Source organism: Phaseolus vulgaris, chromosome 11 (genome assembly GCF_051622355.1).
Source record: "Phaseolus vulgaris cultivar YP4 chromosome 11, ASM5162235v1, whole genome shotgun sequence".
Classification (NCBI taxonomy): domain Eukaryota; kingdom Viridiplantae; phylum Streptophyta; class Magnoliopsida; order Fabales; family Fabaceae; genus Phaseolus; species Phaseolus vulgaris.
This window is the reverse complement of record NC_143508.1, coordinates 2,919,437-2,931,748: the sequence shown is the minus strand read 5'-3', so window position 1 is coordinate 2,931,748 and position 12,312 is coordinate 2,919,437. Positions and strand designations below refer to the sequence as shown.

General features: G+C 34.4%; 2 protein-coding genes and 1 pseudogene across 9 annotated transcripts; all 3 read right to left on the bottom strand.

Annotated features, from left to right (window-relative positions):
• Positions 1-165: 165 nt before the first annotated feature.
• LOC137832130 (E3 ubiquitin-protein ligase, putative (DUF177)) lies at positions 166-3,024 on the bottom strand. Of its 5 annotated transcripts, none has more exons than XM_068640183.2 (7): positions 2,732-3,018; positions 2,312-2,533; positions 2,080-2,169; positions 1,420-1,506; positions 711-791; positions 587-632; positions 166-430 (listed from the first exon to the last, which is right to left on the bottom strand). In XM_068640183.2, exons 1-7 carry the CDS (start codon positions 2,906-2,908, stop codon positions 354-356), a joined length of 780 nt encoding a protein of 259 aa, XP_068496284.1. In that variant the 5' UTR covers positions 2,909-3,018; the 3' UTR covers positions 166-353. The 5 variants fall into 5 exon arrangements, with proteins under 5 accessions (XP_068496284.1, XP_068496364.1, XP_068496440.1 ...); XM_068640263.2 differs by having other exon boundaries at positions 2,339-2,533; positions 2,732-3,013; XM_068640339.2 differs by lacking the exon at positions 1,420-1,506 and having other exon boundaries at positions 2,732-3,024.
• Positions 3,025-3,385: 361 nt separating this feature from the next.
• On the bottom strand, positions 3,386-11,604 carry LOC137831870 (uncharacterized). 4 transcript variants are annotated; one of them, XR_016517268.1, is made up of 8 exons: positions 11,146-11,595; positions 10,623-11,033; positions 10,090-10,170; positions 9,592-9,989; positions 8,064-9,381; positions 7,512-7,606; positions 4,692-4,796; positions 3,386-4,356 (listed from the first exon to the last, which is right to left on the bottom strand). XR_016517268.1 is itself a non-coding variant. In XM_068639784.2 (8 exons), exons 1-8 carry the CDS (start codon positions 11,321-11,323, stop codon positions 3,680-3,682), a joined length of 3,300 nt encoding a protein of 1,099 aa, XP_068495885.1. In that variant the 5' UTR covers positions 11,324-11,604; the 3' UTR covers positions 3,386-3,679. The 4 variants fall into 4 exon arrangements, 2 of the variants coding, with proteins under 2 accessions (XP_068495885.1, XP_068495966.1); XR_016517269.1 differs by having other exon boundaries at positions 8,079-9,381; XM_068639784.2 differs by having other exon boundaries at positions 4,692-4,833; positions 11,146-11,604.
• LOC150022974 (uncharacterized) lies at positions 5,949-7,287 on the bottom strand (annotated as a pseudogene).
• Positions 11,605-12,312: the final 708 nt, after the last annotated feature.

Below are 12,312 nucleotides of genomic sequence, written 5' to 3'. Positions count from 1 at the left end.
GACATGCTTTCGCCGCGTGTCCGTGGTGTATCGGAAACACTGACGATGCTTTTTTAGCCGTATCCGCATTGTAGGTTCAATGGTGTTAAATTTTATCTTTTTTTTTTCTCATCAAAGAGATGTTAAATCCTGCATTTTAAACAACTTGAGATGGGATAGCTAAACCTATAAGAATCTCGAGTCAAACGCTTTTTTTTCATTCACTGTATTATACAATGTCTGCAGAAGTATACACATGCAGGACTAAGTAAAACAGATTTTCAAAACATTCATAATAATACAGTATACATTCAATCTATATTTGCAAACTAACGATTATTGTATACATTAAAGTTATTAGTTTATGCAATAAATCATAAATTTCTTTTCTTTAGTGCCAATAGTCTAGACCACCTTTTATCAACCGAAGCCTGAGTTTCTCCAGTTATATCTGAAAACAAATAAAGATCATTAATAAGCATATCTTAGATTCTTTTTTTTTCAAGGTTGCTTTTGGTTCTATTCCTTGTATTACAAAAGATTGGAAGAGTAATGAATAACAACCTCGGATCTCCAAGAAAATTTCAAATAATAAAAAAAAGCTTACATTGTATTGTACCCTCAGTTTTCTCGCATAATTCCGAGCAAGAGTCCTGCAAAGTTACAAATAAATATAAAAAAATCTAAAACCCAATCTGTAAAAACATTATATGCAATGCTGCTAAATATACTTTTACTGCTGAGGTTAGCCGGATGGCATCTTGTACGAGAGAACCAAGATCAACTTCGTGTCCAGGTCTAACATATATCACCTGTGTTGAATGAGTAGTTTTGTTAGACTGCCCTTAATTATTTTGGCAACAGTATTAAAGATCACGAACAAATCAATCTGAGATGTAAGTTGATACTGTTTAAACAGACTAATTCTTGTGATATGTGTAAATCTCCTAAGATTAACAGTTTTCTCCAAAATAAGGTTAAGTAAAAAAGCATTCTCTCAAATAATGGAATATATAAACCTAAAGAATGGTATAGATAAAACTGGGTAAAATAAAAGTTAAATATGCTAGGAGTCTCTTTAAGTATAAGTTACTAAGAGTTTCTCTTGAAAGTTTGAAAAACTTTAAAATAATTTAAGAATGGTTTGGATGAGCCTGTGTACAAGAACTTCTTAGAAAAGAAAAATATGAATAAAGAAATAAAATATTTTTTTATAAATTAAAATTAACATTTTTAAAAACATGTAAATTCACTTTCTTTTTTTTATATAAATCCTTACAGAAAAACTCCTCCGAATGAGACACGAGGCTTTTGAAATAGTATAAAAAACTACAACAGAATTTGGTCGTGAGAATTGAACGGGTGAACTTTTTCAAAATTGATATTAATTTAGAGCAACTCCGAAAAAGAAAAGATAGAAAGGTTGAAGAGGGTAGTTACATTAGGGTCATCTCCAATTTCAGGTAGTGGTAGCTTGCGTTCATCTTTAGGTGCTATAAGAACCCATACGTTAAATTTTGCATCAATCTGTAACCATCGGTAAAGGCAGAATCAACCATGGAACCATACTATATGTTTAACACCATACGTCAATAAATAATCACTATTACATCAAATCTATGAGACTCGGACACTCTTCTTAAATGATGTGTCTGTGTCGGACACACGTATCGGACACTGACAATCTACTATACTCGTAGAGAACACGTATCTATGAAGTGTCAAATTCAAAAAACATTTGTTAGATTTTTGACAATTCTAGTATGGATCTAAAACAATTTAATAAAAATATATATTAGTTTTTTAAAAATTTAAATTTAATATATAAATTTTTATTATGATTATAAAAATAAGGAACAAATTTTTTGAACTAGCCGTGACAAACATTTTTCTGCTAAAAAAGTGAAACATACTAATACACAAATCTTTATTATCAATTTATATAATTTATAATTTATAATATTTCTGTATTTGTATCTGTGTGATATCGGTATCAGTGTCAAGTGCTATATAGGATATGATATATCTTCAACACATCAATTGCAACTACATTCATTAATCGATTAATTAATACATAGTGGTGATGGAAGAAAGAAATACCTGTCGGCAATAGGGAGTAGAACAGTTGCTGCACTTTCTAGTGAAGGATGTGGTGACTCTTCCATCCACGGATAAACCAAAGCTAGCATGCTGCCATTGCCATGTACTAAACAACTTCAAAATCTGAGTCTATTCATTCTACTCACCAATGAAGATAGAAAATACAATTCCAGATAGAGAGGTGAAATCATGTTTCAAAATGAAATTAAAAACGAATGTGAAATCCACTGACACCTGGGAGTGAAATGTTTGGAAGCACCTTTTGGACGGTGAGATTGATGAAAACTTGTGCATTCTTTTTCTTATTTGAGTTATCATCGTCTTCAATCAAATCCTGTAAATCTAGGTCGTCCAAAGAGACCAGATAATCACTTGTCCAATCCCCACTGTATCTGCCATCACTTGGTGATATTGTGATCAAACGCCGAGCAGCCCTGCTCGTGTTCTTCCCAACCTACGTTTTGCCACATCAACTAAATAATACTGCCATTTAAGGAGTAAATGCCTCCACCATCTTGTTCCTCAGAATATACATACATATATATACATATACATACATATATATATATATTATTGAACTTCAGTTTTGGAACAAATTAGAGAAATAAAGGAATTAAAGAGAGGGGAATATATATCATATATAGCAAGTTACCAGAGGAGAGTTGAAGTCATCCTTTCTTTTGGAAGAAGCAGTGACAGTGACAGTGGCATTATTGTAACAGTGAATCCGAGAGAGCAACCTGAAGGTGTTGAGCTTATCTATGGAGTGGCATGGATTGAATATTGGATTGGAGCTTCTTGGCGATACCAAATTTCCTGCATTTGCCATAACTCTCTGGAGTTTAATCTAAGACATCATGGGATATTTGACGCTTGTATGATGACCCAACCTTATCTTGATGTGTGTGACTGGTGTTTATGCATCGTATGCAAAATTGCAGATGTAGTTTTCCAGGGACACAATAGACTTTTTCTCACACATCTTGCTTTTATCATTTCATTCTTGAAGGGAGTTTTCATTTGATTTTCACCTTATTGCTTTATCATTTTGAAATCATTGAAATATAGAAATTGCTTAATTTGATTTAGAAATTAATTTTGTATTTACAAATATATACTTGAAGTGTGTTTGGAAATCAATATTCGTAGTTGAAAACATTTTTATAAATTAATTGAAAGAAAATCAGTTGTTTCTTTACGGTCTTTATTCGTAAGGGGTAAAATGGATAAACTTTGAATAGAAAAATTAACAATTCATATAATCAAAACTAATTAAATCATTTACTCAGCGATAAGTGGACCATGCTATATGCTGTATAAGCCTCATGCAGATAACTCAGCGAATTTGTTCATTTTCTCCTCCAAATGGGCATCTGTAGATTAAAAGACCACTCAACACGCCATATGTGCTTTAAGTACCCATTTCTAATCAAAACTTTGGATTTCTTACCCAAGCACATATTTTCCTACCCCCAAGACTAGTTCTAATGAATCACGAATGTGGAAGTTATTTTCTACAGTATATGCATTTTACAATTCTATAATTAACAAGGGCATCAGAAATGTTATTGGTACAGTAAGGATGGTCAAAAAATGGCAATCACGGCCAATTTAAATGTCTCGTTGCATCCTCACTCAAGTTCCAAGCTCCTTCTGCCATCTCATCATGTAACTGTTTCCATCCCCAACTTGAATATCCCAAGAAAAACCAGTAATCCCCAACTGGTTGATTTGCTGACTTCAGCTCCTCAATTTTACGAATTGTCGTTACTTGATCAAGCAAGTAAATTCCAGGCAGGATTTCAGGTAAATGATTTCCGGAAACTGTTCTAGTTAAGGATAAAAGAGGCATTCCAGTTTTCATTACTGGACCCCCAAGGGAGAGAGGGGCCTCTTTCAATTTTTCCAATTCTTCTTCCAATTTAGGCAGAGAACTCCATTCTATATGTTTGTTGAGGATAAGACCTTGAAATCCAGTTACTTCATTGGCTGCAACAATGAGAATCTTTGATGCATCAAACGGATGAACCCCCAAAAGCTTTTCTGTGGCAATTAGAACTGAACCAATCACCACGTGAGGCAATGCTTCATGCAGTCCATTTGTTGCGGGTGAACTCATTGGGTTAGGTCTAACCACCTGGTCTAGCATTCGGTCATGACCTGGGGCTCCATGATATTTGCTGTGTGATTGAAGCAGTTCTGGGTTGAGATCAGTTAGCAAAGCATCATATAAGTTTTGATTTTTGCCTGCTCTTTCAGATTGCCAAAGAACTGCCACTGGAACCATGAAACAAAGTCAAGAATAAATTTGTACTACCATAGTAAATGTTAAAGTTAGAAGAAATAGAAAACAGGGAACTATTACAAGCAAAAGTTGAAAGAAGATACACTAGCTACAAGTCTATCACTCCGCTGTCAAGTTCATCTAAATCTAGATATAACCTCACAAGTCTAAGTAGATACTAGGAACCAAAATGGATAGGAAATGAGGATGCGGTGATGAGTCAATGATCATCAGTATCCAATCAAAGTTTGACGCCAAAAGTAATTGATTCATATGCTATTTGATAAATTATATATACAAAAATACCATATCACAAATGAATGTTTACCTTTGTCTCTGATTAGTTTATGAAAGTTACTTCCGTGCTCAGCCACAAATTTCATAACACCAATTACAGCCATATCTCCTTCATAAAGAAGAGGTTTCTTCTTTTCTGCTGGAAATAAAATTAGAGCAGGATAAACTTCCCTCTGCATATTAAATGTACAACAAACAACTTTAAGTCCAATACTTTCAAGAGTATAAAATTTCAAATTGGTAGGCCATACAATTAATTATTTCAATACAATGTTGTTTCAAATAAATCGTAGCTGAGATTCATCAATTTCTTCATAGTATCCACTAAAAAATAACACAATGGAACAAGCCTTTAGTATATGCAATGCAACTTAATTAATCCCATCTCAAAATTTATAATTCCAATTTGTACATGCTTCTGCTTCAAATGAGCAACACCTGTACATGAAAATTATTGCTACCTAACGAAGCGGAAAAAACTTTTCAGAAAGGCATTGATGTCTTTTAATGCTTATAGATGTCCAAGGCAACAAGGATTTTGACAGAAACTAGTTCAGGTTGAGCACCGATTCATTTCATTGCTATTCCAAATATTCCACTGAATGAAAATTAGCCTGCCGACACTGCTTACTGGATTCCTTTTTGATATTTCAAAATGCACAATATCAGTTGGACTTTCTATTTTTAGACTTTGGATACAAGTTAAAAAATAACTGTTTTCCTAATTTAAGCTTCACCATTGAGAAGTTTCTTTATTCAGTGGTTGAGGAATGGGGTGGGGGCGGCGGTCTACAACCAGCATCATCACCGTGTAAGCCCAAAATTCGAAAAGTTCATCATAAAAGTACCCATAAAATATTCATCATCTTCATTTGAGCCAACAATAATGAATTAACAATAGAGATGAGCAATACATTGCTGAACAAGTACAATCCACTAACAAGCTCAAAATGCTCACGAAAGTATGAAATAATGCATAACAAATATAAGGTTGAACATATAATTTAACACATTTTTCTGTAGCAAACTCTCAATTAGGGCCTTACACGTAAAAACTTAATAAATCAGTCCCTATATCCATAAAACATTACAGATTTGGTCCCTGCCACCTTTACTCTTTTAGCATTCTTTATTTGGTCCTCATACATATAGTGAGTTCTTAATTTAATCACGTTACATGTAGCATGTTCTTTATTTGACCCCTTACATGTAGGATCTATATTAAGAATGTGCAACACATTTAAGAATGTGTTACACATACTTGAGAAAAATACAAAGGAATTAAAATGAATTTGAGTGAATTGGGTCTCATATCTATAATAACTTTGGATACATCAAATAAAATGTATGTGAGGGGAGAGAAGAGAATATGATAAGATATATATAGGATCTAAGTACAACACAACACCTTTACAATAAATTCTATTTAAGACTATATTAGGAACTTACAAAGGGTAATGAAATGAGGTGTTTTAGAAAAAAGGAGATGAGAGAACAAAGAGATATCACCAGAGATATGATAAGATACACCTGAGTCAATTATTCATGGATTTTGACTCTCCACAAATTGTGAAATGCAAGTTGTTTACAAATTGGGAGTTGTAGATAATTGGGCTAAGTTGTTGGATTTCAACCTTAAATATTCTTGATGTTCTTCATTAGAGAAATTTGGCTTAGAACCTTCAGATTTGGAAACATTGGTTGTTTTGCCAGAAAACCCATGTAAAGAGCAATCGTTCTCTTGGGTGTGGCCCATTCTTTCACAAAATGTGCATTGAGAACATCCTCTACCACCACAAACTCCTTTTCCACAAGTAGAAATCATGACAGAAAACTCAGCATATTCTTGAATATTTTTACTCTTAAGACTTGGAACACGAAGGAGTCGTGTTGTCAAGTTTGCAATAGAAGGAACTTCTTGACCAGTTAAAATTTTATCTCTAACATGATCAAAATCCGAATTCATTGCACAGAGGATCATCACCAAATAAAACTCATCCAACTTCTTTTTTATCTCATCTAATTCCTTAACTTCCAAGAATATCTTCAATTCCTCAACTAGTGTTTGAGCTTCAGTGATAAAACACATCATGTCATCATCAGACTACTTGAGAAAAGCCAATCAATTAGCTCAATCGTAGAGGCATTGAATATCATTTGCAAAAATATTTTGGGTCTTTTTTCAAAAGGAATTACATGTTTTGAATGACATGAGTGCTCAAAATATTGGGCTCTACCCGTTGCCAAAGTAGAGCACAAAGCTGGAAATTAGTTTTCTTCCACCATTGAATTTGATCTGGTGGTACTGAACTCCTATCTTCTTCTAAGTGATCTTGGAAACCTTGGCCAAGGAATCAAAGTTCAACTAAGACAGACCAAGATAGGTCGCTTTTTCCATTTAATTTCTCAGAAGTCATGGGAGGAGTTCCGAAAAAAGAGTAGACAGTCCCTCTTGACAAGTTTAACAAGGTAGAGGTAGGGACACAATCCATTAATGCAATAGAGAAAGAACTGTCTTGATCAAAATAGTGCTCAAAAGATATATCTAGGAACTAAGTACAACACAAAGCACACAACACCTTACAATAAATTATATTTAAGACTATTTATTCTAATAAAGGACCGGATTAAAAATAAGCTTCATGTATAGAGGAGCATGTCAAGAATGTAGAAGGGACCTAAAGGAGGCAGAAACCAAATTTGTAACGTTTTGCATGTGTATGTGAACCAATTTAATAAGTTTTTGTGTGTAAGGTCCAGTGGGAATTTGCTACACACAGAGGGGATAATTTATGCAATTAATCAAATCATAAAAGCGAGACAAGGACCAAACGTATAGCTTTACACGTACCTGATCTAATGACTTCAGTATTAAATCACAGTCATTCAAAGTACAATCTAATAAGTAGAGCACTGGAAGCTTCATCATGACTTGATCAAAATTTTCTGCCATGTAATGATCAATTGTCAAACTTTTAGCTATTATGTCTGCAACTTCTCCCACAAACCAATTTAAATAACATCATCCAACATCAATCAAGTCCACGAAACAAAAAAAAGGATAAGAACCATTGGGATTCATGCTAAAGATCATAGGTGCAGAGTCACAATGGGTTACAAATTTGAAGTGAAAAGGTAAAATTCTGGGGTTGGGTAACACACAAGTCAATAGTATCAAGCAGTTGATGGCAATAATATGCACAACAGATACAAGACCAGCTAATTGCTGGCATAAAAGCTACTGACCAGTTTACTATAACTAAAACAACAAGCTTCTCACATTTTATCATAAAACCGAGACACAACAAAACTTGCTGAAAACAAACACCCTAAGCAAGCATCTTTATCTGAATGAAATATGTGGTGGTACAGTGCAGAGACAAACAGAAACACACAGTCTTACCATGATCAGAAATACCTTCCATGTTCTGAGTTCCCCTGTTTAACATATCCACATAGCCCTTTATGGCCCGATATACTTCACGAACAACCATTTCCATTCTCTGGCAGAAAGAACACCAGTTATTGCTGAACAATATCAAGACATCTTTATTCCATGCATTGGAAGTATCTTCTTTGTTAGAATGATTAAAACCAATAGCAAGTTCAGAGAAACTATGAGCGGTGATTTGAGGTATAGAATCTATCTCATGAAAATCCAAGTTAACAAATGGAGGATGGATGGGCCCCTTTTGACCTCGAAGTACATATTCTGACCGCTGATAAGGATGTAGGGTTCCATTAAGAAACTCAGAAAGAAAATCATATAGTGAAGAAAAGTTGAAACTTTTCTCACCGGGGTAAACATAATGTTGCTGCTGAATGGGATCAACTAGAACCAAAGATGGAACTCCAAAACCACCCGTGAGTCTTTCAAGTAACTGATAATTACCATCAGAATAGAAAAATGAACCTTTAAAACCAAGAACATGAGTCAGTTCTTCCTCATAATTGTTTCCACCCGAAGAATCATCTGTATCTGATCTCACAAATTTGGCAGTAGAAAGTTCATAATCTGCAACAGATTCCCCAGGCTGCACAGATAATTTCTCTTCATGTGAGATGATAGAAGGTCTATTCACTTCATCATGCCGAGAAGATAGCTCAGTCGATTTGGGATTTTCCTTAACCTCTCCAGAAGATCTATATGGATCTCCATCCAGCATCACAGTATCTGTATGGCCTTGTTCAGAGGTTTCTGTTGGAATTTGATTTGACTGAACTTCTGAATATGGTTGTTGTGTACTAGCTAACCTGATATCCATATCATCAGATAAAAGTTGGAAGCCTAAATCCTTTGCTAGGGAGCTTAGTTTTCTATCATTCTTTCGCTGGAGGAGATAGGCCAATATTTCATTCAAAGAACTCCCTTGAAGATCAGAAGGTACATTGTCTAAACTAACTTGCTTACCCTCATTTATAATCATGACAGAAGAAATCTTCTCTTTTAGTTTAATCTTCTGAGTTGGCATAGACAACTTTAACCTAGGATGTTCAGATGTACTCTTCAAACCATGATAGTATTTATCATCACTGTCATTATTCCTTTTACCTGCTTGATTCGCACTATGATGGTGTTGTGCCAATTCTCTAAAAGCTTCAAGAGCTCCCTTACTTTTACCCCTGGTTTCTGAGGATTCAGATGATCTATCAACAAATAGGAGTACATATGGCTTATTTGCTGGTAGAATGGGCTCTTGATCATATGCATTACCTTCCAGCTAAATGCAAAAAAAAAACAGGGTAAGTTCCAAAAATGGATGTATTAATTGAAAGAAGTATGGATGCTTGCGTATTGGTAGTGTGGCTTCATTAGTTAAATAAACTAGTCCACAACTATTATTAGGCATAGGATACAGGAACAATGGTGGAATATAAATTATGGCATATACTTCATGGTATGGAACAAAAGATAGAAAGGTTTTGTTCACCTCTTTAACACAATAATTATTCATCTGCAAAACATAGTTTAAGTCATCCTCTTCTTTAAGAATATTTGAACAACTTGAACATCCAGCTTGGTACTGAACCGCAAACCATGGGCCATAATCACCAACACCTAGGGACGAAAGCATTGACCTATTTGAAACCAGACCAAATCTGTTTCGCTCCGGAGGCAAGAAGAATTCTCTCACAACAGTCATGAATTTCAAGTAAAAAGAATGAAACCGCTCAAATTCTTCAGATGATGAACAAGGATGTACGACATCATGATTCCTATCCTTGGAGCCTTCCAAAAGACCATAATTTAACAAGGTAAATTCCCCTGGCCAAGGAGCTTCACAAAACCCTTTATCAACACCAAGTTCAGCCTTGCATGTGTCCTCGTCTGATGATTTGGAAAAAGAAAAAAAAAACAGAAAATAATGAAATGAAGAATTTACTTGTTAACCTCGAGGTTTTTTAATTGACGAGCACTAAAATAATACCAGCCACCTTCTTGTTAGTCTTCCCCCTTGACACAGCCATTCTACTATTCCCTCTGCTAAGACCCGTTCCATGGTGATTCCCTGCAAGGAAAACGCCCATACAGACAATGACTACCTTCTGCTGAGTGCCCCACCATCAACACATTCCAAGTAATAATCAAGGAATCCATACATTTAGACAATAAAAACCATTGGATAAGTATCACCCAACTTATAAAATATAGATAGAATATAACCATATGATTTGTGTTGTTTGACTTAAAATACGCATCTAAAAATATAGATCATTCAATCTTCAACTAACGGTGCTAGTACACAAATGTGCAAATGCAAGAAATCCATTTCCATACTAATAAGGGAAAACATATTTTTCCGCTCTCCAATTGGAATTTCATCATTCAAAAAATACTTATTGAACTGTCAACAACTTTCGCCCTGCCTAACTTCAATTATCAGTGTCACAGACATTATTTCAGAGAAAACAAATGTTAAGTAAGGTACGGATTCGTGACATCAAATTCGTTAAAACTCACCAAGCACGGTGAAACTATTTTGCGTTCCGTTATCTTTGGTACTTTTGGCGAGCAACTTGGGCGTCCAACCACAAAAATCAACGAGAACAGTGGCTTTGTCAGTGGAATCGAGGAATGCTCTTAAATCCAAAGGAGAATTGAGAGCAGTGAGAGGAACCTCCTCAGGCGCAAGGGATATATAAGGATTCAACGAGAACAGAATATTCTGAGCTCTTAATCTTCCACGATACTTATAAGACACAGAATAATGGAAATAAACGAGTGTTATCTCATCGGTAGCACCAATGGAATCCGCTAGAACCTTCTCGGTGTTCCTATGCATGAGCATGAGTTTGAGTGAGGCGAACTCTTTAGGCTTCGCGGAAACTGCAAGCGAAACGTCGTTCATGAGAGATCGAGCCTCGCCGGACCCTGCGGTTCAAAATCCAAATGAATTCATCAAACACGTTAGGAGCAGAAGAACGCGACGCAACACGTAGTGGTGTTGGTCGAATAAAGAGTGTCGATGAGTAGAGTTAAGTACATGGAAGCGCGACGAGGAGGAGGAGGTGATTATGGAGACGGATCTGTGAAGAGAAATTGTGTTTGGTGAGGATCTGCCATTGGAATTGGGATTGGGAAGATGATGAGCATGGATATTGGGGAAGAATGCATAACGACGCTATTGCTATGACAAACACGGTCAATGAGGTCAGCTTCATGGTTGTTCCTCTCTTTCTCACGGTTGAAGCTGCCGTGTGCAGGGTTCAGTGGAGTGAGTATCAGTGCAGTAGCATCCACCAGTGTCTCAGCTCACACTTTACACACCGGTGAGTACTATCGGTGGAACGGGTCGGGTTAACCCGGATTGGATCCATGTTCAGTTCAGACAAATGATAATAATATTCTGTTTGTTTTGTTTTGTTTTCTTATCCACCTTTCTCTGCCAATGGTTTGGCTTAACACTCTCGGAAATTTTTGTTTCAATTTAAGCACGTCACAATTTTAAAAATAGTAATTTTTTTATAATCTTGTGTCTTCTTGATTTTTTTGTGATTTTTTATTTATTTTAAATGGTTTTAAAAAATTGTGTTTTTTTCAATAATTTTATTTAATTTTCAAGTTTTAAAAAGTATGTTTATGTTTATCTGTGATTTTTTTTTTCTGGCTGGGTGTGATTTTTTAATTTTAATTATTTAAAAAAAATCCTGAATATAATTTTGTATTTTGTATAATTTTATATTATTTAATTAATTAAAAAAATAGAGTGAACTCAACAGAATACAGTTTAAAAATAAAATAAAACAGTACCAAATTCAAGTTTTAATTGGATTAACTAATGTTAGTAACGGTAGGTGTTATGAATATTTGAGTTTGCAACATTATTTAAAAAATAATCAAATTGCATTCTCTTAATTTTAATGTGTTTCATTAATTAGTTAAAAATATCTAAAATTATAAAAAAAAATATATATTCAATAGTTTTTTTTTAAATTTCAAATAATTAATTTTTAAAAAAAAATCACACCTACTGACAACCAAAAAATCACAAATAAATATAAAAATACTTTTAAAACTTTAAAATTAAATAAAATTATTTAAAGAAAACCAACAAAAAATATTAATATTTATTCTTATATAATATGAAAAATATAAAATGAAAAATATTTATTCTTATATGTGGGAATACATTGTCAATATAATTTATATT